The 27287-nt window shown below is 40.5% G+C and overlaps 1 protein-coding gene across 4 annotated transcripts in view; it reads right to left on the bottom strand.

The window, feature by feature from the left end:
- The window catches only part of MCTP2 (multiple C2 and transmembrane domain containing 2), a 129328-nt gene that overhangs the window by 26762 nt on the left and 75279 nt on the right, over positions 1 to 27287 (bottom strand). For all 4 annotated transcript variants that reach the window (XM_063346613.1, XM_063346611.1, XM_063346614.1 and 1 more), the window contains 3 exons: positions 23344 to 23445; positions 22520 to 22594; positions 21589 to 21708 (listed from right to left, as the gene is read on the bottom strand). In XM_063346613.1, coding sequence (XP_063202683.1) covers positions 21589 to 21708; positions 22520 to 22594; positions 23344 to 23445 — 297 coding nt within the window. The remainder of the gene's footprint in view (positions 1 to 21588; positions 21709 to 22519; positions 22595 to 23343; positions 23446 to 27287) is intronic.

Here is a 27287-nt window from a genome sequence, read left to right as displayed (position 1 = left end):
TCAAGACCTTGGTGATTTTCGATCCAACAGTACATTTCGTGTATTATTAAGTTTCAGATCTTAAATAAAACTCAAAACTGAACTACAAAATCTCACTGCAGTCTCAACTGATAGCTGAGGCATGCTGTCGCTTCCTTTCTAATGCTGACTGGTTCATCAGTTGCTGAGTTATAACTCAGACAGCGATGCTTTGATAGAGTTCCCACATCCCCTGAAGAAGAGTTGCTTTACTGCTGCCATGGCAGTGGAGAGAACTTTCATTACCGTGACACAACACAGACACAAGACAAATTGATTTTGCTATTCAGAAATTATTTAGCCTCGGAGGTATGGGAAATGATTGCTGTGAACATACAGTACATAATAAAAGTTCTGAGGGTGTTTACACAGCGAATAGAAATATTTCTGCATTCTAACAGCCTTTTGAGTAGTTCTGCAGCATCAGCTTTCAAAGCAGTTCTCCAACAGGCCCATGTCCTATTTTATCAACTCTCATGAAGCTCCCTGACACTGACTACAGCATCAGCAGCCCTGTGATATAGACACACACCCCAAATTACAAGCGCCTCAATCACGCATGTTTTTATTTTCTCCCCAGCGATACCTTATGCCTGGGAGAAGCTCTGGCATTATCCTCCCTAAATTATTTTCTGAGCAGTACCTTTTGCCAAAACTCAAGAACGGTTCACCCACTGATGTATATGATGGCTATCGTAAGGAACAATTCCTTCTTGATTTCTTGTAATCCCTAGACTATCTTTTGCCTAAATACACAGGCTGGTAAGGGAAGTCATTAATAGGTTCAGATCACTTGCTCAATATTACAGAAGTCAGGGACAGAATCCAAGTCCCCATTTCAAATGATCCAGTTTTAACAAACCGTAAGTTTTTCAATGTTTCACATCATCGTTAGACCAAGTTCTGTCAGATATAATCCATTACATCACTGACACCTTTTCTGCTGGGCTTCATACTGTGCATGAGAGAATTTAAAAGGACGGTAGCCAACTTCTAAAAAAAAAAAAAAAGTCAAACAAGTGGAAGCTAGTTTTCTGCGTTACTTCTTTTAATGCAATTTGAGAGTATAAAAGCCTATTATAGAACTGAACGATTTAATTCACAGCATTGTAAAGCAATGATCAAAATAGAAACAGAAATGAGATAGACAGATCTAGAGGGGGGGAAAAAAAAGAGCTCTTGAAACTAATATTTAGACTAGAGTTCTACCTAGAAGAGAACAGCAATATCACAGCCTTGGAGAAAGGACCACTTGATTTCAGCTGATTAATGTGTTGCTATTTCAAAGGGCCTAATAACTACAAGTTAAAGCTCTGGAGGTTTGGAAGCCGTTTCATCTGAAAATCATTGAAGAGGGGTCCAACTGTTCCTGTCAAGAAGCATGGAGTTTGAACAACCATGAGAGTGGCCCTTTTGACAGCAGTACAAAAGATGAGAGAAGGCAGTCTCAACTGAAAGTAAAAACAAACCCTTAGAAACACGTTTCAAATCTGGTTTTTCTGCCCCTCTGGTTTCCATTTAGGATCTGACTATTAAGAACAGATTTTAGACGGGTGTCTACTAAAGTATGCCCATAAAACATTTGTCACCAGCAAACCCACAGTCGTGGGATAGAACAGTTTTAAGAGGTTTAGAAACCTAGCATTAGATAGGATTTTCTGTGTAATGTTTCTACACAGTAATTATAACTTTTTTAACTCTACGAAACAAGCTCTTTTTGACCTGGTATATGTCTTCCTGGAGAAGTAAGAGATACTGTGTTGTGGGACAGAATAACTCTTGGAAAACAACAGTGATGGGAGAAGGAGAGGGATACATTCCATCAGATGGAAAAAATAAAAGTGAAAGGCGATTAAATGCATGCAAGGAACCTATGGTAAAAGGTTATTTTCTCAGCCAGTGTAGGCTCCAATGCTAATGAAATGCCTCATCAGCGGAGCTGTGAAAAATATTATTTGAGACTCCAAGTTTCAAAACCACACACAATTTAACTGAACTCTAAACTACTAACAGCTTCGTCAAAAGTTTCCTTGCAATTTATAAACACGGTCTATGCAATTCCTGAAGCCAGGAGAAAAACCTGAGCTGATACTGCTCTGAATGTCCGAGTTATGTTTTTAATTAAACCAAAACATTGATTTTGATTTGAGACAAAGATGTGCTCCCCTTTATTTACAGGGGAGAGGAATTACATATTTTTAACTTATCTCTGGTTATGTAGCCTCAAGTTGCCGTGTACACACAAACGGTCTCTATAAAAAAGAAGAAATTTCTGCAGCTAAATATTCAGGGACAAACTCTTGAGCATTTTTTTTTTCTTAAGCTTTCAATCCCTCTGCCCCAAACAAAATACAGAATATTAGCCAATAACGTAAGATACTGGCTCCCCAAAAAGGGCATTCAAATCCCTTGGAGGCAATAAGCCTGTCGACAACAAATTATTTCTGACAGATACTTATTCCTGCCCTCAGAAAGGGAGAGTAAAAGAGTAAAGAGGAGAATGAACACGCTGACATAGAGCAGGACATTCGTGTACATGCGTATATATATCTGTATATACAGAGGTATCTCTTCCAGCTACGGGCAATATGGATGCATGAACACGGTGGTGTTGGGCCAACACAATCAGAAATCAGGGTACACGCTGTGGGCTCAGCCTGGTGCTGAGTGCAGTAACGAGGCTCTTGAGCTGGCTTGTGCATTGGACTAGTGAGAATATTTTAAAAAAGAAGCCTATAACAATTACGGAAATTAGTCTAATATAGCCCCACCTCAGGGCATGGCAGATAAAGGTTGAGGCAGTCACGTAGCCTGTATTTCCCACTGAAGTCCCTCTCCCAAAGATTTCTTTTTTAAGAACAGATCCTTTTCCAAAGATGCATTTCAGAATCGCTCTTACCCATACTCTCCTTCCTGCATCCGTACAATGCTTTCTCACTGCGCCATGCTCAGCTGAGAGCGCTCCTACACCACTCATAGCCACCAAGCTGGAGCTCAAGGAGGGGTCAGTTATGAGCAGAGTCGCTCCCTCATTGCGATGCAATAACGAAGAACATGGCAGGAAAAGAAATTATACTTAAATAAACCGGCACTGTCAGAAGAAACCTATTTACTTTAGATTCAATTTGCTTTTTGTGTCCTCAGCAAAAGAACACAGAGCATCTCGGCGGCGGTATGAAACGTGCGCTGTATTGAATGGCGATGACCAAAATCAAAAATGACCTGCAGGAATAGAGATCTTTAAATATTTATGCCACATTACAAATTATCTCTGCATTGCTCCACACATACAACTTCCTAATTTTTTAAGGGTGTACCACAGACAAAAAGCTTAGCTCTTCTACACAAGCTCCCTGTTGCAAGCACAAACACAATTGGAATCTAAAAACACAGACTGACACACATAAAAAATCCACCTATACAACACAAAGCTAAACCAAAACATCGAATATTCTGCCCCAAAATAACTCAATCTGTACTACATGCATGAGTGCACAGAAGTGAGAAGTAGCAATAAAGGATGTGTTTGTACAATTTGCTGTTATGTAGATCTACCTGATTTTTTATTTTCAGAAGATGCTTTGGGTTAACAGAAACAACGTGGCCACGTTTGCCCACCTCAGTTACCTGCGTGGGCTGAATGTCCTGCTGCCATACCCACGTGTCCCACATGCCTGCTTGTCCCGTCTGCAGCTTGCTGAGAAAGTGGCCCAGGATGAGGTTGGGGCGGGGGAGGAAATCCAAGACACCCAACTTCGGCGTCACAATTTACATTACGTGTGAGGATGCAACAAGGGAAAGGTGCACTAGAATAAAGCCTTCGAAGGATAGGAACTATGGTCATCAGGGTCACAACTTTAACACCAGTTTGAACATTCGAAAAGAAAAGAAAAAACCCATCGCCCCCCACTCCAACAAAATAAGGCATAAAACAATCAACAAAAAAAAAAAATCCCCAAAGAACTTACGAAAAATCTCATACTGTTTAAGTCAATATGTGTTAGGGCCGTTTTTATCACTGTCTGGTTTAGCCTCTTCAGGGGGATCTCATTTTCTTTGCTGCTGCTAGGAAGTAGAAACTCATTTGTGTTTTAAATGAAAGCTGTGATTCATGTGCAATCACAGGACTCTAAGAAATGGCGCTTTAAGAAAAAGCATGTTAGTCTGCAAAAGTTGCAGTGAAATCAGAAGAGTTGACAATATTACAATCTGTTCTCCACCATCCTCTTGGGACACTGCCGTTGGTAATTTCATCAGGGAAGGTTTGGATGCTACGCTTAAGACTGCAAACACTTAGAAAATGTCCTCACTCTGATCCTGAATTACTTGTGTCATTACCACGTTCGATGGATTTATTCTTTATTCAAAACAATGCTTGGAATCAGTAAGAGAGAAACAGCAAGAAAATAAAATCAAAGCAACTAAGAAGTGAGGGTTTTCCTTTATTTTTATTGTTTTGGTTACATTAATGAGACTGGCCAGCCTAGGAAATTAAAAACAAGATCCTGAGAGATCTTTCTTCCGTGAGAGGTCAGGGAAGAGCTGCTCAGTTCACGTTTATTTTGCCGAACTTATCCCCTGTTAAATTTATAAGTTAAGATTTATACAGTGCTTTCCAGATATTTGAAGATTATCCATCAAATTGGTGCGGATGACAAATTTCAGCACCAAAAGGTGCGTGTCTGGGGGTGTCGTCTTTGTCCTTTACGACACATACATTTAGATCCCAAAGCCGATCAGCCCATCCCCAAGTCTAACGGGGTGCCCGTATCCAGTTTTCTTGTGGCTGCTACTTTCTCTTTATCCCTAACCCCAAAAGAGGTTAATCAAAACAAAACCGACTACAACAACACAGGGTTTGGGTTCCATATTTATGTAGGTACAACAGTTTCGGAGTCAAAGACTTCAAATCCTTTCAGGCTGCAGACACTGAATAAGGAGCTGTTTGCTAGCATGCTGACTGGTCTAATTTTTCCCTCATGTTTTTATCTAACATTATTTTACACTTCCTGTGCCAAGTAAAATACAGTTAAGACCCTCAAGCAATAAAGCTTAAGATTGAAAAAACAGGGAAAAGAAATATTCCAACAGTTTTCTGTCTTTTGGGGTAATCCACTGGGAGTGGGTCAGGGGAATAAATCTGCATGTTATTCCTAAAGAGGTAACTATCACAGACAACGGCAATGCGGGAAGATCCTAAAACAAAGAGGGGTGGCATGCCAAAAAAAAAAAACCAACCCTCTGTTGTTTTATATCGTAGCTAAATTAAATGGTCATTTTTATCTCGAATGTTTTGGTTTGTTTATCAGCAGGGTCGTAGTTTTGGAATTACTTTCATACAGAAAGTTATGATCCATTTGCGGGGAAGACAAGCATTATGCAAGTTAAAAGCCTGATCTTATAGTAAATAATTCTTCCCAAAAGTGTCAGAAAAAAAATATCCATGCTATTTAAAAGGAGGCAAAAACGTAGGTTAATTTTATTTATTCTGGACAAGGTGAATACCTTAAAAGGGTCACGAAAAAATTTATCATTAGCTGAGCTGATAAATGTCCACTTACTTTGGAGACATATTTGTTAACATTGTGAGAAACATCAGCAGTGAGGGTCAGGCGGTGATGTAATTGTACAGCGCCTGGAAAGAGACTTTGGTGGAAGCGTTCCTTGACTTTGGGCTCCCACCATAGGGTTACAATTGGTAGCAAATGGGAGGCATAAACGATATGTTTAAACTACTTTAATGACTTCCTCCTTGACGTACATGGCGTCTATTATAGCCGAATAAGTAAAGGAAAAAGGGCTCTCTAATAAAGCAAATATGTTTAATTAGACTTAATTCAGTGTTCAGTGGCAGGAGGATCACACACAAGGTTACTTCCCTGGCAGTCTCCAGCTATGGCATAAAAAAAAAGAAAAAAATCAGGTTGCAGTAAACCCACATTAATGAGAAATGGATGCTGGTACACACTAATGCTGCAAAACAGTCTGGTACCCTCTTTTCCAAAACCTCCAGCCCTAAAGAAATGTTTCCATACTGAAACAGAGCAGAAGGAGCAAAAAAATTCAATTAAAAAAATTCAATTAAAAAAAAATTCCAGTAAACCCAGATCACAAATGCAGACATCTAAAAACACCCATAAAGCACATATAAAGCAATAAAATGACATCCTTTCAGGCAAAGAATTTCAGATTATTCTCATTCCTTATGCTGTACATGGGATTCCCCACCACAGCCCGGTGCCGGAGCCCAGAAGGTCTCTTCACCTACCCGAGACCCATTTCCCACAGCCAAGAGTAGAGCAAAAATCGTAACTGAACCCCAGCCCTTGCCATTCCCGACACACACCCCGAACACGAGAACAGCGAGTGCGATTACAACACACTTCAACAATTTCAGCAGGTTCATCATCTGCAGTGTGACAAAACTGCTGCATTACAGAACAAATGCATGAAGATGACTGGGAGACTCACTGTAATTATACCCTAAATACATTACTATTGTAAGCTAGCAACAACAGCGGCGATACAAAAAAATCCTAAGCATTGACAGCATGACTATGTCATAGAGATTTTCCACTAGCAGACCTATAGCATCTTGCTTTCCAAAATACAGAACAATCTTAAAAAAAAAAAAAAAAAAAAAAAAGTTGCAAGACTCTTGCAATTTCAAGCAGCTGTTCAGGTAAAACCAAAGCCAGAAGATTGTTTATTTTAATAAAGCTATTATATGTGTAGCTCCAAATTGGGAATGGCAGGAGACTAAGGGATGCCTAAACCATCACCACCTGTTTGCCCTGAAAATCAATTAAAGTCACACTATCACAGCAATCCCTTCTTAGCTAATAAAAGTTATACAGCTTCAACGTGCGACTTTAGGTGTTTTGTGGGAATGTGCCTGAAATCTAAATCCTTAGTCTCACGTTACTTCGATACTAAACACAACTCTGAACTAACCACTGTAAAACTTGCCTTTTTGGGGTTAGAGAAGGTGTTAAGGGAAAAGAGATCCCAAACTGCTGTTTTGATGCAGTGGATTGAACTAATATTCGGTAAATTCTAACAATCCAGCCAAGAACATTATATAGAGTTTTAAGTAGGAGAAAACTGAAGTCCTTTATGACACATGCCTGTTCAACATATTCTGTGCTGCAGAACAGATCCAACTTTACAAGTTGAAAGCAAGGGCAGTAGAGACATCCCAAGTGTTTTAGTAATTAAACGAATATGCATAATGAACCATATGCCCAAAGGGCCTGTTCTTCATGTGGGCCAGATTTTTGTTTGAATTTTTAATTTTTATATACAGATGAAACATTTCATGTAATATAGCAACAGTGCAAAGGAACATGCTATGCAGGAAGGGAAGGAGGAACTACCCATGTGAGAACGATCAGAATACACTTGATGAATTCTGCTCCTCAATTTCCGATTCAGAGCCAAGAGGGCTTTTTTTTAAAAAAAAAAAAAAAAAAAGATAAAAAAATATCCTTTTCTCCTTTGAACAGCTGCATTAGTCATCTGCTCAGAGTCTAGAAAAGAGGCATTAAATGTATGTATATTTATATAGGTCATATTTATACATTTATATGTGTGAAATGGATTATATACACCAACACATTTAGATGCTGCAAGACTAGCAAAAACACAGACACTATCTCAAATTAAAAAGCTTCTGATCCACCAGAAAAAATAACTACAGGCCGGCTCTCTGTTCGGCAGGACCTGGCATGTTGAGTGAGCTGCAGGGAAACGGGACACTCACACGTGTCTGCAAAACAGGAACGGACATTTTTAAAAAGATGGGTCAAATTCCACTCTCGTTACAATAATATTACCCTACTGTCAACGTTAGGATACCACAGCCCCGTCGCAGAAATATTACATCTTCCAAATTCTCTGGGGGTTGAGTCGTGCTGCTCCTTTCTCAGTAACATTCACCCTTTTTCATCCCTTGCTCTTAAAGTGCTTTCCCAAGCAGAAGCAGCACCCTTTACAAACGTAAGCCATTACAGTAGGTTAGTCTTCCAAACCAGCAACAAAACTATTTGGTGCTTCAAAGTGATTTTCAAATAGCTAAGGCTGCACAGTAACAGTCTGGTTCTTTTAAGTGGTTCTGATCCATTGGATGTAAAACCAGTGATGGGAGCCGGCACTTGACAGCACGGGCAGGCTGGTTAAGCAGCAGAAAAACTTCCCTGCATGAGCTTTAGCAGATTTCTGAGCTGGTGTTTTTTTGGGCTTTTTTAATACGTGATTTAGGCTCTATGAACCAGGAGAAATCAAATCGTTATCAGACTTAGCGAGGGAATGGAAAATTTTGGGGTAAATAGCAACGAGAACCTGGCAGCAGCTCAGAGTGAGCACTGCGCCTGGGTACACGAGCACTGGTAGATACAACTGCAGTGGCTCTCGCATGCCCTGACTCCGTACTGCAGAGATGCGGTGGGAAAGCACCAGCCGTGCTCCAAGGGAGGCAGAAAATAACCTGATCCACTTCAGAACCCAAAGGGTGCCTTTTCATCCAACTCAGCCAGTTAAACTTTTCGTGGGACTTCGGGATTTCCCATCACCAAATGTAAATGCAATGGCATGTAAGAGCAATCTGCTCCCTGATCCTTAAAGTATTTAAAAGCTGAAATAATGAAGTTGTAAATAATGGCATTCGTTGGTCTCAGTCCTAATTCAGGGTTCATGCTTTTGACACTGCCTGCTTTACGTGATCTAGTGGTCTCCGTGGAAAGACAGATAAACTTCAACGGCTGTCAGAAGACAAAAATTGACAAGGAGCATCACCTTTCCTGACTGTTTAAATCCTTTAAGGAAGTGTTGGAGCAATTAGAGAGGGAGTCTAATCTTTGCAGAGTGCATTAACACTCTCCGACCTCCCAGACAATAGATCAGACCTCAGACACATAATGCTTCCCTAAGGCTTTTTAACCAGAGCATTTGATCTCATAGTCACTCCGTGCGTGTTACTGTAGGTATCCGCGTGTAAGACAGCATTCACTGGGCACTAACGGATCACTATCTCTGCTACTATTCATACAACTTTTAAAATAGAAAGCAGGAAAGCCATTGCAGTGCATGCTGTTACTGAAGTACTACTTCCCAGCAAAAAAGAAAACAAAGAAAAGAAAAAAAAAAAAAAGATTAAAACAATCCAGAGTAGCTCTGCAAAATGTCTTCATTTTTATTAATCTCATATTTTCTTTCTACCACCACTATTTATTTCCCAGCTTTGGAATAGAAATCTATTTTTAAAAAAAGCAGAGATTAGGTTTTTATTCATAGAAACAGTTATCTGATCATAATTTTAAAATACTTCATTTCTTAACCCCCCGTGGAGGGACTTGAAGGGAGGGGAATTAGGAGGACAGGTCTAGTTTATAAAGGAAATTGAAATATATCATTGCAAATAATTTTCCCAAATGTGTACATGGAAGTATCTGGGGAAGTTTTCTTAACCGCTAGAACAAGTCATCATCTAATTCCTGATGGGCGTGTTTGGCTAAAAAAAAAAAAACCAAAAATGCTAATATCACTGTATCAATTACGCATTTCCCATTTAATATTCTAAACATTTTAAGAAAATTTGCTCTGTGCATTTTTTCTGATGGAATTAGACTTCCCTGTTATCGTGTTCTGACAGAGGCCATGTCTGAACCGGTCTCGTATGGTCAATGAATAATGGGGTTTTAAAACCAGCTAACTGGATTCCCACCCACTGCAAAAATCGGGTGCTGCAGCCTCACTAATCAGTGGGTTTTTTCCCCCCCATACAATGTATTTGAGGTACAGTTCTAGCTAACAATACTTTATATGAATCTATCAATGTTTTGTATTAGCTGCAGGATTTTGTTTCACTTTTCTAGATGTACAAAACCTGCCTTTTGTGAAGTACCTGCATCACAAATAGTTTTTGCTGCTCTTTAAATGGGTATCTCAAATTTGTCAAGCCAAGTGCATCACAAATGACAAAAAGGTCACATATACCTAGTATATTTAAAAACAAACAAGCCTTCAAAGTCAAAGTGTAATGCAGTTATTTCTAATCTGAACAAACAATAGACTGCATCTAATGAAAGTTGACAACTGGCTTTGATACAGAGCTGTGCAGCTCCTCTGTTCCATTAAAAGATGAAAGCTGAAGGAAAGCGCAGAAGACAGCGACTTCTCCCAAAAAGCAAGTAGAAAGTTCTGAACCGGAGCTAGTAGAATAGATTTTTAGTGGAGGCATATGACACTCATCTTTCAGTAAACACGCTGACTTTACATGGGTTATGTTAAGGCTTAAAAAAAAAATAATCAGCATAATAGACTAGGACAAAACACTGCATGTTTTACATATTTATTAAAACTTCTCAAAAATCACAGCACTGCCTTTAAAACGGAAAAGCACCTGAAACCAAGCTATGCTTGACTACAACGTGGATATTACAATTAATAGATTTAATTTTAATGAAGTGGTGGGGGAAGAGATCAAAACTCTATTGATGCTACTTTACCAGTGTAACCCTTTACTGTGGCAGTAGTCACATTTATTTATTATTAATAGGACATATTTTTTTAAATCAAATTTATGGGATTTTGTAGTCATCCCATTGCTCCAGCTTTATTTCCCGATGAACGCTAAAAAAAACTAAAAATGGAAGGGAAATATCCTGACTTAAGTATTTTTATTACTATTGCTATCCTTAAACAACCCAAGAACTTCCTGGTTACTTAAGACTAAGTCAAAGAAAAGTAAAACTAAAAGAAAACAGGCTTTTAAAAAATGTATTTGCTCTGTAGCTTCTCTACTAAGCCCCTTTTATTTCAGATCTTATAAAGCATCCAACTCTTACTTAAAAAAAAAAAAAAAAAAAGGCAAAAGTAGCCCCACAAGAAGTAGAATGCCTTAAGAGAAACCCCTCAAGGTGCATCTGTCTCCATCATAAAACCAAAATGTTGCATTACCTTCAAATAGGAAATTTCTTCCAGTTGTCAAGATTTCTGCAACTAGTGTTAGATTAGAGCTGAGAGAACGGGGGGAATTAAATTAAAAATAAAATAGTTCAAGCAAGAGAAAGAAAATCTGCCAGAAAAAATCTGACAAAAGCCTGAATGCCAGAGCTGGCTCATTCATGGGGGTCCATCGCCACCTACAGGATTTTCCTCCTCCAGGAAACCTGCTACTCCTATTCACACAGGATTTGCCCCAAAATGAGGATGGAGATTTTTAACGCATGTTAAATAACGTAGGTTTTCTAAAGTCAATGGAGTTGCAGTGATTTAAACCACCTACAGACATGTCTTCACTTATTCCCCCATTTTAGAAGAATAAAAACTGACTATAACTTTCAAGGGAATGCACTGTTCTAAGCTTGTATCTGCGTTAAAAATAAAGGATTTGCCTTTTTAAAGGTAAAAAAAAAAGGATGAAAAGAACACAAAATACTGATAGGATTGCTCCACCAATGACAGGGGAGATAAGAGTCAAGTCTACAATCTTCCTGTAAAACTAAGTGCTTTAAAGTACTTTCTAAGAGGTGCCAGGTCAAAGTAATGTGAATAATGAGACAAAACCAAGCAGATCCTGACTGAAAGAAAATCAATACACCTGGGGTTCTGGGGAAAAAAGCACACCCTAAGAAAGGAAAAGAATTCTTACTTTTCGTGACAATTTCACTTCCTAATACATACCTTTTTCATATTAGATGCCATGGGTTTCCTACCTTTTTCTTTTTTTTGTTTGGGCGGAGCTGCATACCTTCTTCTAAACGGCTTGCATAGTGCAAACCCATGCCAAACTTTGGGAATTTTACACATAAGCTTCTCAAATTCTGGTATTTCCAATAGTGGTGGGTAAGTAGCTTCTCTCACGCTCCTGTTTCATGCGTATCACACAGATGCAGTATTCATGAAACTCAGAATACTAATTTCATCTTTGTTTATGCAATTTCTAATCTATGAATACAGTGAACTTTCAGAAAAGGCACCAGGCAAATTGGGAAAATAAAAGTGACTGGATTCTGATTTGGAATATTGTCTCTTTAGGACCAGACAAGCTAGCAAATGGTTACAAATAAATTCCTCTTGTTTTTCAACCTACCAGTCAATTGATAAGAATTACAAATTACTTCTTTCTCACAAATTCAGAGATTCTTGAGACATTTAATCTTAAATTCCTCTAAAGAATCTAAAACTGGAAAGTAAATACACCAAAACAAAACAAAACAAACAAACAACAAAAAACCAGCTTTCAGACAGTGTAGACTTCAGTCTTTCCCACATGTTTTGTAGCAAATTCCTAACATTGGGATGTGGATTTGTAAGGCAACAGTAAAGAATCGTGAGCTGAATTCACCTTTGGCATACGCAAGTATTGCAATTCCAGGGGGAGCAAAGGAACCAGCGCTGCCCTTTGGGGACAGTGAATTTGATCTTTTATAAAACAGTTAAATAATGGTCAAAGACAAGCAAAACCATAATTAAATGCTAATCTGTGATTAGTGTCACAACTAGGAGAACACAGCATACCTGCTAACATGTGGTTAGAGAAAGGAGTTCAATGATGTTAAATATACAAATAAAACCGGCAACAGGCATTTTACCCTGCCGGCCAAAGCAAAATAAATACAAGATATGCAAAAGTAAAGAGAAAATGTGCAAAACGGCATAAGATCTACACTAATCTCTCACAAAACTTCAGAACTTCAAAAGACACAAGATGTTATATATCAGGATGGGGGGGGGCGGGAATCAAACCAAAAAACGGGCTTCATAAATCAAACTGCTAAAGTACAAAACAATATAGCAAACTCCAGCCAGACCACAAAGAGGGTTCGCTCTTCATAAACATCAGATCAGGCAGCTAAAATTATTACCAAAGCTCTCTTGTAACTGTCACCTGTGGTGGGTATAATTACAGGCTACTGCTGCAAGCACGCCCACGTCATATGGCAATAAAAGGACCTACAGCTTGCCAAGACCAGGCAGACAATGGAGAACATACACCACCTGACGAGAGCCCAAAAAGATCAGCCAGGGAGGCTAATAAAAATGACAGCTTCGAAACAAATGACAAAGCTTCGACCACAAAAAAAAAAAAAAAAGCACGTTATCAAATTAGCTGGAAACGCAAACGCCGAGCAGCGTTCTCCAACAGGTCACAACTGGAGCAGAAAGGCAATGAGAACTCTTTGCGGATGTATGTAGTTCAGGTTTTAGCTATAAAGATTCCTTTTTTTCCATCAGTTTTGTTTTGTTTTTTTTTGTTTTATTAGATAAAATGTTTGCACATTTGGGCTTGGCTTTGTGGGCTGTCATGAGATAGCCAAACAGCTGAAAACTATGTATTTCTAATTCAGTTCTGGAGACAGACGGATCACGAGATAAATATGCGTATCTTAATGCAGGCACCTTCTAGGGATACATCTATATACTATAACAAACCTGAATTTCTTTCTCATTGCCTTCATTCTCAACTGGATGCCTGCGTACACATTCCTGCTGACCAGCTGTACAGAGGCTTATCCTCCAGCAGGACTGGGCTTTTACCTGTATGCTTAGTCTACGGAGCTTAACACATATTAAAAGGCTTTATCATCAACTAAAACCAACATAATGCAATTAAAGAGCGAGAGGCAATGATTTAGGTCTCTCTCATTACCGGGGGGGAAGGAATCATTCCTATGTGATGCATGCAAGTTTTGAGTCCGCTCAAAAATACGAGCGCAGCACAGGCTTAATTTAAGAGGAAGCTTCCCGATCCCAAAAGCCGGGGACTCTCTATACAGGGCAAGCGCCTTGTTAAACAGGCCCACAGGAAATAAGTATTATTCCTCAGACGCAAAACATAGTTTTGCTTTTATTTTTATTTTGGAACATTTCACTGGTAAAGAGCAAATCCCCGAAATCCCTGAGCGGCAAACATAAGATCATCTATGTTTTTTCCAAAGTTAAAAGGGATATTTGTACCGGTCTCTGCTCAGCTCCATCTCACCCCGACTCCAAAGCTTCAAACTTTGCTTTTTAAATCTTGTTTACTGTGTTGTCAAGCTCCTAAGTGGTTATTTCCCTATTAACTTTGTCCTTGTTTGTTCTTGCATTTTTGAAAGAGCTGGAAATAACATGTGTTTACTTTGCTGTGTGTCTCTCAGCATCATCAATATCACTGTTGCTATTCCAGGAATTTTAACTGCTGCAGCAAAGCAGAGCCTGGATCTCAAGCTTAAATCGTATTCCCCTCGATCACAGAAGAATAATACTGGAAATGTAAAAATTGCTGGGAGAAAGGTAAAACCATCTCCTTGAATTGTCTAGAGAAGCCTGTTTCTCATCTGAGCAGTGACTTGCATGTGTCAGGTAACGTGCTCCTAACGGCTTTGCATTCAGAAATAGGGAATTTTCACAGGCGCTGCCGTGAGCAGCGTGGAGGAAGGAGGATGTAAACGTTTCCTCCGTCATTAGGAAAACGCTTTTACTGAGATATAATAGCTTGAAATAAAAACATACCTCCGATCCAGCCTTTCCACTGGAGTTTAAGACAGTAATTTTAAAGATGTGCCTTTGCCAGGGATTTACAGAGGGAAAGAGGGGAGGAAATATTAGGGGCTCTGAAGAATTACTAGGTCAAATTCCTGGAACCCTGCCTTTCACTGCTCCTCCAGCACTATCTCTGGCCTTAAATATGAACAAATTTTTGTACCAGAGTGTTATTTTACAGCTTCCCTATTTAAATAGGAACTCCATTTGTCCCTTTGCCGGCTGCTTCTTTAAAACTGTAGCAAAACACAAGCTGCAAATGGGCTGAGAAAAGCCCTTAGCAAAAGCTCTACAGTAAAGTGGAAGTAAAGACCATCTCTTTTGCATTAATACTTTTTTTTCTTTTTTTAAAGCTTTTTCTTTTTCCAAGTTCCCTATTCAGTGTTTGAAGAATACTCATTCTTCTCTCTTTAGGATTACATCTATTCATTTTATTTAGCTTTTTAATGTGGAGACATTTTAATCTACCATTACTTTAATGCTGTTCCCGAATAGTTTGGGAACAATGATTTATATTTCGTCTTCAGCTATGAGGATGAAAAAAAAAAGGGGGGGGAGGGAAGACTATAAGACTATACCCTTCTCATCAGTTACACATGTAGTCATGGCGGGGTGGTTTGTGCTTTGCATCAGGGAACTGCTTGTTCAAAATTAGCGGACAATTCATGGGGAAAATAAGAAAGATTTTAGGGAAGCTCATGTGAGAGCACATCTTCCTTCCCCACTCTATAGAAAAGTGAATTATTACCATCTACTGGTAAATCACAAGCAAAGTCTCAGTGAAAATTTTCCTCTGTCCTCTGCGTGGTTGGCCAGAGGTCCAAGAGATGCTTGGTGACTCGGCCTCTGTCCTAAGCTGTTTGGACTTCATAGCTGTTACTGGTTTCCCTTCTCCATAGGTTCCTCATGTTCCCTATTAGACTTTTGTCCCAAGAATTTCCCTTTATTGATCGATAACTCTCCTCCCATTAAGGAAAAAAAAATAAAAAAAAAAAATCACTGTGTTGCAAAACAACGCATGAGTTAAACTGGATGTTTTACCCGTATATTATTGTCATGTCCAGGGTTGAATTATGCTTAGAACAAACAGGACTGGAACATTTTGTGTTTTGCTTGGGAAAGTCTAACCATAACATGCAGAAGACACTTTTCCACATGCAAAATAAAAGATTTACCCCAAGTAAACTCCAGAAGGCTTAGAATTTGAGTTAAGAAACATCTTTCCTGAGGGAAAAGAACATTTCCTTCTTACTGATATGCAATTAGCAATTTTAGAGGATACTGTCAACAAGCTAATGGCCTTTTCCCTGTAGGTCATCAGTATAAATATAGCCCAGCTCAACAGGGATTAAAAATTGTTCATGTCTAATAATGCGGTTGGTGTCTCCTCTATGAGATGAGTTTAACTGGGCTCAGATCCAGCTCCCGTATCGCAAGCTTAAGCGGCAGCGTGTTAAACGGCACACTCAGCAGAGATGCCCAGAAGTTCATGGGCTGCAGAGTCTAACCTATCTCTCTGCTGCTATCCCAGATTAGGACTGAAGCAAACGGGCCCAGTAATGCACATATGTGCAGCCTCACCCAGTTTACCCTGTGACTCCTCAGGCTTCCAGGTCCCATGGCCCAAGACGCCAGCACCAAAAAATGGGGCGTCCTCCAGCCCTCTCTGGATTTGAAAAGCTTTGGAGATCTTAATGGAGAAGGGTGCCAAAATCTCACCTCTGCAGCAAGGAGCTCCAAAGCTTAAGTCTGGGTTTCCTGCTGTATCCACAACTCCAAGCAGCTCTGCTGGGCATCCAGAAAACCCAGGGCTTCCCTACTTTTGCATCAGCTGTTTTTTTGGGAAGCCCAAACTGCTCCAAAATAATCCCACGCCTGTCATTTTCCCAGCTGCCCACCATTAAATAACCGCAGTCAGTTTGACCAGAAACTCTACATTCCCCACACATTACATTGCATCACCACATATTCCTTCCTTTCCTCCCGGTACTAACCCATCATAAAATAATTATCAGGCACACTGCAATGTCACTACAAAATAAATAAATACTGCCTGTGCATGCTGCATTCCTCCTCTGGTTGACCCAGGCTGCCAGCTAGGGCTGAACCTGAAAAATAGCTCCCACCTGTACCCACCCTGGCAGCAGCCTTGATTAGCAGGAAGCCTAAACCTGATATAGTGGGACATGCTGCCAGTAAAAATGAAGTATGCTGGCATGGGTGAGTGTGCAGGGACCCTGAAGCAAATCAGCAGCGAGCACTGCCAGTCACACCGGAGGTGCGACGGTGGCTGGTTTCCCGTCGTTTGCCTGATCCTGTCAATGTCTCTTGCAACTATCGTGCAAACTTTAAAAAAAAAAAAAAAAAAGACGGTAAAAATTCCAGTCAATATATCCTTTTAATTTGCACCAGATTATAGTGGGTTTTTTAATGCAATTACTGTAATTTCATTAAATGACATAATTACCATTAATGCAGAAAAAACTGTCAATAGAAGGTGCAATTATGTTGTACAAAATCACAAGCACAATGTGCAATGATGCATAATTCCTCATGAAAATCATTCTGTGACTAAAATTAACTTTTAAAATATTTTTAAAATACATATTGTACAGTAAGAATGATTCAGTTATTACGGACTTAACTTCCACGACCAGGGAAGAAGGGGGAGCAGAGCAGGCAGGGAGTGTTTGCACACAGAAGGAAGGGCCAGAAATTCAGTTTAAAAGTGGATCAGAAAGGTAAAACCACAAGTTTTTGTATGCACAAGGGGGGGGAAACAGCTTATAATCACACAGATATACAAGATGACTTGTGAGCAGGTATTCCCCTAGGCACATTTCACCACGCAACTCCAGCTTTTTGGACACCAATAACAGAGCACGGAAGTGATGTCTCAATGGAGAAAGGTGTGACAAGAGGAAGGAGTGATGAGGACCAGGCTAAAAACACAACATTCACCCTGGAAACTGGGAGCAAACTGTCCAGGGCAGGAGATCAAGAATGTCAGACACACGAGAACCACCATACAAGGATGTACTAGAGTATGTCTCTGAGTGTCTTCAAAATACAGCCCTTTTTGAGTGGCATGTTTCAGTCAGAATGCAAAATATTTGGTTGAATACAGAGGTAACTACACCAAAATTAAATAAACAGATTAGAATGCCTGAAGAGTTTTTGGTCTACAAATCCCCTCAAATCCTGAACTGATGGAGGAGAACACACGGACAAAGTCATTTAAGATCTCTCCTGGTATATGAACACTATTAACTCTACAGGCAACATTTTCCACATGTGGGAATATTCCTGATATTCGCAGGCAGGCACAAAGATGTGTGTCCATTTTTCACACAAGAGCAATGATGAAATGTACACTATAAAGAATCCAGAAAACCTAAGTGTGACTACTTCGTCCAAGCCAGGATGTTATTTCTAGAATTTGTGTAACACAATTTCCACCAAACCCTGCGTGCACAGGGCAAACATCACCAAAAGCGCAATTCTGCTTTTCACCTCACCTCCCTTTTCAACCCTCTTTCCAAAACCTCTAAACCTGAAAAATTTCTGATTTTACTTGTGCTTGAGCAGGCCCGATCTGTGTCCTCTGTGCCTATACAATTAACTCAGACTGAAAATCATCAGATTAAAAACACAGAATGCCGATGAAAAATATGATTTCATTTTTATAACACAAAAAAATTAATCTGCTCACATGTTCTTGGATTGTCTCCTTTCACCACTACAAAGTAATAAAGAAATTTAGCTTGGGATGATGTATCTTACAAATGAGAAAACATGGTGACACCATTTTTCTCATTCACTTGTGTCCTGCCTGGGCTGTCCCCTGTTTCCTCCCTCTTTATCTGTCCCTCTCTTTCCCTTGTGCGCCCAGAAGTAGCAGCTAATGTCCTTGTCACACTCCAGAGCTGTCAGCACTAATGGGGAGGGAGGTGCGCTGTAATGAAGACTAAACCAGGAAGGTGTAAGATACCACGTCCTTGCCTACTGCCATGCTCTGATGATCTCACAAATATTTTCTTCTGTCTGGCAGTGGTTTTTGTCTGATTGCTTAAGAAAACAAGGTTCACATGATTATACTGTCTGCTTGTCTTTCTCCTCCTCCCTCCCTTTACTTCCCCTTGGAGGAAGGGGCATGGGCTACTTGCAGAGGGAAACCAAGGGCACTACAACAGTCTCTGGGATTATCACAGTGAAGATACATGGATTATGTAGAATATGGTCACAAGAGTTACTGCCAGTGGCCCAAGAGATAACGTCTGTAAGAAAAAAAGAAAAAAAAAAAAAAGGCATTTTATGGTTTCAGGGCCTGGCTGGCACCTAAGCTACCAGCCATGGTTTTACAAACCCAGCTGAAAAACGGATGAGAAGCAGCTTTGTGCATCTTCCTCACGTCTGGTAGTCAGTGTCAACTGCAAGCAAGTCATCAATAAGGACAAATTTGGTACAGGCTAAGCTGATACAAAACCAGGTACTGAACGTACACAGATGTTGCTTGCTGGGGAACGATGATTTTAAAATTGTGATATTTGGTATACCTTTTATTTAACCTGTGGATTTTACATACAGATTGGGGCTGGGAGGGATGCTGCACCTGCCATGCTGTGTGAGTATTTTCAATACTATTAAGACACACGCTGGAAATAGTGAGAGAGAGAGATATAATTAGCACTTCATTTTAAGTGCCAAAGCTGAATTATTTCCATGTGGAAAAAGTCAGACAGACTTACATTTTGGTTTGTAGAAGAAACCAGCTGTAATTATTCTTAGAATCATACATTTTTACTCTTTTCCCTTTACCCGCTTTCTTTCAGGAAACCGGGAGCGTTATGGTATCCAGTAAAGACAATAATAATCTGAAACTTGTAACCTTTTCTTGTAATCCTTTTCATTAGGAATCCATTCCTTTTTCTGTTGTCGTGGGTTGGGCCGGGTTGGCCAATGACAAGATGACAGATGCTCTACCCCACCTCTCGCTCCAAGGAGAGGAAGACGAAAGATAAAGAGATTTATGAGTTTAGGAAAAACTGAACTCCCTTAATGAAATATTAATAATAAAATGAAAAGGAAACAATGAAATAGATACAATACATACAAGTATACACAAAACCGGATCAAGTTCCTTGTAAGACATCACTGACAGGGACTGGGAAAGTTCCAGACTGGACTCAGGGACAAATGGGAGCCGGAACACACTGACCAGAATCAAAAGGCAGACGAGGTGACGGGGTCCTCCTCAGACGTCAGTCATCAAAGACAAGCAGGCCATTGGAGAAGGGCCAACAGAGAAGACCCAAAGACGAAGAGCCAACCTGACCCCTTTGGTCCCTCGGCTTCTATACTGGGCATGGCGGATGGGATGGAGCACCCCATTGGTCAGTTTGGGTCACCTGACCTGTCCGCCCCGCCACAGGGTAAACACCTGAGTCAGCTGACCCTGGTCGCCACGGCAACGAGCGTGCGCAGGGCTCTGCCTGAGCAGAAGTTGTCCCCGCTCCACCCCAAACCGGGACATCTCTAGACCCACTCTCCCACCACCTTCTTTTTCTGCCTCGCCACCACTTCCAAACTTTTCCTAAATCTACGAAAATGAACTTCACAGCTATAACTTTGCAAGTATTTTGGTGCAAAATCTCTTAAGTGCGTGCCTGGATTCTTGCTGGGCGGTGATGGCAGGACTTCAGCACTGGGATTTTAATTACGTCCCTCCCTTTCCAGCCCCAGCGCGGATGACCATCCAATTCCCCTGTGCACAATCATAGAGCTGCCCTGCACAGCCGTACCTGCTTCAGCGAGGGACCGTCTGCTCTGCTCTCCAGCAGCTCTTCAACCATTAACTCCAGATATGGTCTAAATAAACTTCAAGCAACGGGAGAAAAAAAAGTACAGAGAAAAGACCCTCTTGTCTTCCCTACTCCTACGTGCTAGTCATCCCTCTAACCTGCAGGGTGAAAGACAGCTCCTCTGTCTTTGCTCTGGAGCTTCTGTCAACCAGACATGATCCATTTTACTCATCTGTAGCGAATACACTGGGAAGTGTTTTCCTGAAAAGAACCTTTAAGAGACTTATAATTCACAGACAGTAAAAGTGGGGGGGGAAATCTTGGAGATGTGGCTGTTATTTTGCTTAATAAACACTGAACTCAAAAACTTTCTTTCTGCATGCTGGACCACCACAAAACGATTTTGCAACCTTTAATGGCATGCCAAACATTTCAAGCATGAAGAAAATGTCACACCGCAGAATAAAAAGCAGGCAAAACCTTTTTGTGCTTGAGCGGATTATGAGAAAACTGCAAATGGGGTGTTTACTACCAAGAGGAAAAAGGAGAGAGCTGAAAAGTGGGACAGGCAGGTGGAGAACTTGGCTTTTTGTTCACAGAGCGCAGCACAACTCACTGACCAGTGAGTTTTGCTTTTTTCCTTTAAAGCAACGTATTATTACCATCAAGAGAATAGATTTGCAACGGGCAATGTCAACAGAGCTGTTTAGGTGCCATAGGGACACAGGCATAGCAGACATCAATAACCTACAGCAAAGTGCCACCGAATTGCAATGGGAGATGGAAGGGACAAGACCCATCAGCTCACTGCATCAGCCAAATCAAAGTCATCTCCCTGCATCAGCCAAATCAAAGTCATCTCCCTGCACTGCCCTCTTGGCCACCACCTCCCTCCTTTCCTACCACCCAGTTGCCATGTTTTTAAAAAAAAAAAAAAAAATCCAGAATCATCACATGGTCACAGCCTTTACAGGGTGGCATCGCCCACCACGGACATGAGCATCCGAGGTGCAGGTTGGTGAACATCTCTGCACCAAAGCTATTCCTGAAGGTCTAATTTCCATGCCCGTCAGGCCCAACGTGGCCCAAGCTGCCTTGAAACCCGCAGCCTTGCAGCTACGAAATACCAATAACGGCAAATGATAAAGGGCTTTGTGGAGAGGAGGAGTGGAGAGGAAAGCATTGTAACACTCAAGATCTTATATCACTTAGCCTCATGCAATAAAAGAAGAAATCCACTTACCACAAATGCTATCACGCTCTTTACCGTGGACTCCCAGAGAAAGCAGCTCCGAAGGAATTGTATTGTATTCCATATTGCCATGGTGATTTTTTTCACGCGATCAACATTTCTTGATAAGATCTGATAAATATTGAGTGGGAGGAGGGGAGGAGAAAAGGAGTTTAATCAAACACTCTAATATCCTACTATTGCTTCAGAAACAGGGGTAATTTAAGCTAGAAACGCATGCCAGGGCACATATTACAAATAAACCCTCTGTTTCAGAGACACGCTCCAGCTCCTGCCTGCTTTCTGATTACACCCAAACCTTCCAGATTTTCCTCATCCCTTAGAAAAAAAAAGAAAAAGGAAAAAAGAAAACAACGCATCTTGATGTCAAAACTAAATAAAACTGTAACACAAACCTCCTTTCGTTCACCTCCAATTCTCAAAATATAACATCGTCTTAGGAAAAGGAACAGAGAGAATGTAATCAAAACACTGAATCTCTTCTCTACGTGTTTTGGATTAGTCCGTAGAAATAAATATGGAATTTTAGCCTTATTATAGGGCACCTTTATTTAAAAAAAAAAAAAAAAAAAGGCCATTTTTCTAAAATCCTATGGACTTTTAAAATAAGTAATTTAGAACTGGTTTCTTCCTTCCCAATGAAGGGAATAAGGCTCTCATTGAGCTTTAGATGCTGCGAACCGCGCAACAGCCACAGCTACCTTTTTCACTCTGAAGCATGAAGCAGAACTACTGCTGCAAACCAGATCAGAAAGCAATTTTGTGTTAACACAAACAAACCTTTTAATATATACAGAAATACAGAGAATTTACACGTGTTCAGCATTTTATGCGTAAATAGGGTTTGTTCTTGCAACTGTACTACAGCAATTCAAATCTTTGCAAAAGAGATGCGAGAGCTGAGCCCAGACACAATGTTCACCTTTTTGGAAAATTTGCGGTTCTCCTCAGTAAAGCGCTTTTCTCGGGGCCTGAATGTTCTAATACTTGCTTTAATCTAATTAAAAAAAAAAAGAAAAGAAAAGACAAGACATTAAAAAGGTGTCATGTAGTTTTAAGTGCATTATTTCAGCTTTGTATCACCAGTGTTGACGAGGAATTTCTTTCACTCTTTTCAGCCTCTGTGTGACTTAGGAGAAGCTGCTAGGAAAGACATGGATGGGTTAAATTGGGCAAGACTGGACTCACTTCAGCAAGAGCAGGGCTGCAGTGTAGCCCACGTTGGCCTTAATAAATAGGATTTAACTCGGTAAAAGGCTGTAGGGCATAAACAATTGAGACTGACTCAGCCACCTAAAAACTAAGTGAACCAGGTACATGCCTCATTAATTTTCCTGTCAACACCCTGGGAAGAGAACATCGTGGGTCAGCTTTTTGGGAGGAAGTAGGTGTTAAAAGTAATGTATAATAATCTAAACATTAAGCCCTTTTTTGGCTGTTGCAAATGAAGCTGTGGTGTACAGCAATCAGCATCTTCTTCTTAAGGCGTCTGTGGTCACTTGTCAGTCCCAAAACGCCCCTGCATTGTCCCATCCACCTGGATCGGCCATCACAGAGCTCTGATGCCCCAGTACTTCTCCACCCACGGCGTGAAACCCCCCCTCCACCACCAGATGCAACCGGGTCAGGACTTTTCTTGCTTGGCTCCTAGTTTTCACCGGATCACCCTCTCCGCCCACCCCCATCCTTGCAGATTCGCACATTTCTTCCACCAGCAATAAACAAAGAGAAAATATTTCAACTTACAGGATTAAATAGGACATCCAGCTCCAAGTAAATTACTCCTTTTGAAGCACGTTCCAAGTCTTTATTCTTCAGCGTGTAACAACTTTGTTTACCATTTCTAATCTATAGTTTGGGGGGGGGGGGGGGGGAGGAAAAAGCATCAATATTTTCCCAGCTGTAATACACAATATAGTTGAAAGACACTACAAACAAATAAATAAATAAATCCCAAGCACAACAAAACCCCTCCCCAAACCCTGATAATGTACTTGGAGCCTGAAATACAAAATGACCGTTGGATTAGAGACCTATAAAATTGCAGATTAAATCTCTTATGGTCCAACTTTAATTTACAGACCTTGTACTTTATAGTAGAGCAGTGCACGCAATAACCAGTCAGAAAATTCTGCCCTGGAAGCCAGTGAGTTGATGGGAAGTAATCAGCCTCAGTTATTACAGGTTTAAAATGGTTTTTTTCTTCCAAAGTTCAGGAAAAGAGCCACAAACAACAGTTTACCTATCTATTGCACACTCCAGTACACGAACCCACTTCTTAACGCTTAGTTTATTGCAAGGTTGTCAAATTATTACCCAGGAAACAAACGCAATCCAAAGAAATTAATCAGCTTAAGTGGAGCAAATGCTAATGTAACAAATGCTCAAAATTAACTAATTCATGTAAAAGACCTCTCCCCTCACCCCACCCCTGAATTTCAATACCATTTCTATGCTCTAATCTGCCGGTTGGCCCTATCGCATTAAACGTCTATTAAAAAAAAAAAACCTCCCTCACCATTTTGTAAACTATTTGGCTCAAATCAAAAGCATTCTCTCTTCAAAAAGTGATGGCAGAAATATATTTATTATACACAGTAGGATATGTATTGATTAAACATTTGGCTTTTTAGGAAGCAGACCAGTTAATTCTAAACAGCAGTAACATAAAAAACTGCAGCTTACCAAAAAGCTACATTCAGGGACTGTAATGATCAAAGATTAAAGATAACGGAGGAAATTTGGGGGCATGAAATTGCAACCATATTTAAAACGGCTATTGCTGCTGCGGCATTTAGAAGAGGCACTCATATAAACCACGGCAGAAATGAGTAAGGGGAAGAAAAAAAAAAAAAAAAAAGGCATAATGGGAACCAAGTGATTTCACGAGACAAGGGAAAGGTCACTTCCATTCCCAATGCTGCTCCACCCTTTCTGCACCAAGTAGCTCGTCAAAGGCTAGATGGGTTTTCTGGCTAACGGTTGAAAGGGAAGAGGGCTCTCCACAAGGGCCAACTTTGCATTCTCTGTGGTGTCCAACCAGGAGTCCAGCAAATGAACTCTGCTTTCACTGCAAGAGAGTACATGCAGGGTTGGAGCTGATGGCAAAGGATGCTGCAGTTCCCAAGAAAGGGGCAGGCAAAAAACTATTTTGCAGACCAGCAGGCTCAGACAACCTGCAGCCCCAAAACAGAAGAGCTGCTGAAGTGGCTGGCCCCTCTTCTAGGGCCAAATGAACTGGCATCAGAAGGTCCTCAGGCCAACCGCCACACACAGTATTGTCGGCCCATCATAAAGGATTCTGCTGTTTCAGCAGTTTGCTTTCCCCCTCCTCAAGCAAAAGCAAAAAATAATTTTAAAAGCTACTGAAAGAAAACAAAACCAAAATTTATTCAGAAATTCAAGATTTTGTTCAGTTTCCCAAATTGAGTGAAAAATGGATTTACTGATTTAGAGATACAGGACCAGAAGGACATGGTTTGCAGTTGTTGTCCCTTTGGATCAAGGGGGTGCCACCAGCAGCAGATTTAGACTGAGTTTTGATTCACGGACTCTCCTGCAACAGGATAGAAGGTATGTTGTTCCCAGTGTGTCTGCAGAGATGTAGGTGTCCAATACATGTCACAATATCATAATTCTGCGTTCTCCATAGTTATTAATTCGGGGGCTGAATTTCCATATATTTCAATTAATTACACCTATTTCTCATAACATTTCATCTTATTACCCTAGGAGCAACGACTAGTGGGAAGTTCTCTTTACATTCCTGGCGATACACTTCTTTCTTACATCTTTCAAGAGCGTTAACAAACAAGGAAAAAAAGGTCACATGCTGCTAAACTGATAGAAAACCAAAAAGAAATGCTGTCACTACTGAGAAGGTCCGCATGTGATATCGTGGTCTTCCATGCTCAAAAAATACTTCTGACTTTGGGGAAAAGACTCGTCATTTTAAGAGCTGGAGCTGAATCAAACATTTTGGGTGTGTCTGCAGGTGTGTTCGCACAGCAAGTTTCTAATCAGCAACAATAACTTCCATCTCTGTCTTTGGAAATGGGGGTTGTTAGTTGCTTGGAAAATAATTTTTAAATTGTGTCCTTATTATTGTTGCTGCTGTTTTAAGATTGAACAGGCAGAAAGTAATGCAGTGCAAATACAGCTTTACAGTCAGCTTCATCTGGCATCTTTAATTCTAAGTGTTTGACTTGTCTGGTAAAAGATGTGCAATTATAACTCAGCCTAAGACTAAACATTCATGCAGATATCCTAGCTTTTGACCTTCTTCAGAGTCAAAAAAGCACATCAGAGAACAACTGGCTATGAAACGGTGTTTCTCCATTGCATTTGCATTTGGATAAAAAGAAAAAACCCTGCAAAAAAGTCAAGGGAAAATATCTCTTACAGTTTTGGCAGTGTGCTAATCCAGTGCGGTTCAACAAAAGGTGTAGGGTAATTCTAACACCCATGACTGCATGGAGATTAGATCGGTGGCATGTCTCAACTGTGCCCAGAAGAAAACATCCAACAGAGCTTTTAGTACGCTACGTTTTCATTGCATGCTGTTCTTGGGCAAGAGTTCAGATTCTGTTCAACGTCTCCCTCAGTCTCGAGAGACAGCCAGTCATATTAATTTCATTTTGGATCTCTCTCTTTCTCCTCTCTGGGTTCTCTTCCCTAAGTCTCTGCTGTTCGCAGAGACTGCTGAAACGCTTTCTCCAGCTGTGGAAAAGGTGAGCAGCCAGGACTGGGATCCTAGGATGAACCTAAATGTCAGAAAGATCAGTTTTCTTCTATCACCCAAACATCTTTTGCTACATACCTGATCTCACGTGGATTTAACTCAATAGATATCCCTGACAGTTGTATCTAAAATAGGTTATCTTTCCCATGAATGTTTACATCTACTTACGGGGAAAGGAACGTTCAAATTAAAAGTGAAAATATCTGCAGGTGAGGTCCTTAAAGAGACGTAATCAATATTATTCCTCTATTGATGATGTTTTATATCCTCACTGAATACTAATGCCTGCATTCTCTGAAAGCGTCTTAATAGCATACAACACACCAGGGCTCAATCGCCAACCACGAGTGCCCGTAACCACATGATTAACATGAGGACAGTAGTGCCTACCCCGCTGACATGCTTCATTTTGCAAGGTCACCATCATAAAACAAAGTCAGGATTTTGATCCCGTGGGAATTTCTGATATTTGAGGCCTTTTCCTGTTCTGAATCAATTCAGAAAGACAAGAGATCAGTATCAGTTTTTTCACAGAGCAACTCATATATTCTGTATCACAGTCTCTTCTCCATACAGGACCATGCAAAGGAAATTATCAGTTGAAAGGAAAAGCTAAAATTCTTTGTGCATTAAATATTTCGACCTACAGAGGCACTTCAGACAGAGGCAACTTCTGGCAGTGCTTTAGCTGAAGGAAACGTTCAGGTACGCGAGACCACCGTACAGTCAAGGCCCAAAGTGCACCAGGTTCCTTTCAAATGAATGAATATTATTTGCTAAACTCTTCCCACAGATGTCCCCAGTAAAACAAATGTGACTAAACACAGTATTGATGTAGCCAGCCAATGCTAAATCTATTAAGCAACAACCTTCTGACCGCTTGGGAATTTTAATGAAATAGCGAAAGCCGAGATTGATATGACATGAAACACGGAGAAGACAGGACCCT

This window comes from Chroicocephalus ridibundus, chromosome 9 (assembly GCF_963924245.1).
Source record: "Chroicocephalus ridibundus chromosome 9, bChrRid1.1, whole genome shotgun sequence".
Classification (NCBI taxonomy): domain Eukaryota; kingdom Metazoa; phylum Chordata; class Aves; order Charadriiformes; family Laridae; genus Chroicocephalus; species Chroicocephalus ridibundus.
This window is presented reverse-complemented; position numbering and strand designations above follow the sequence as displayed.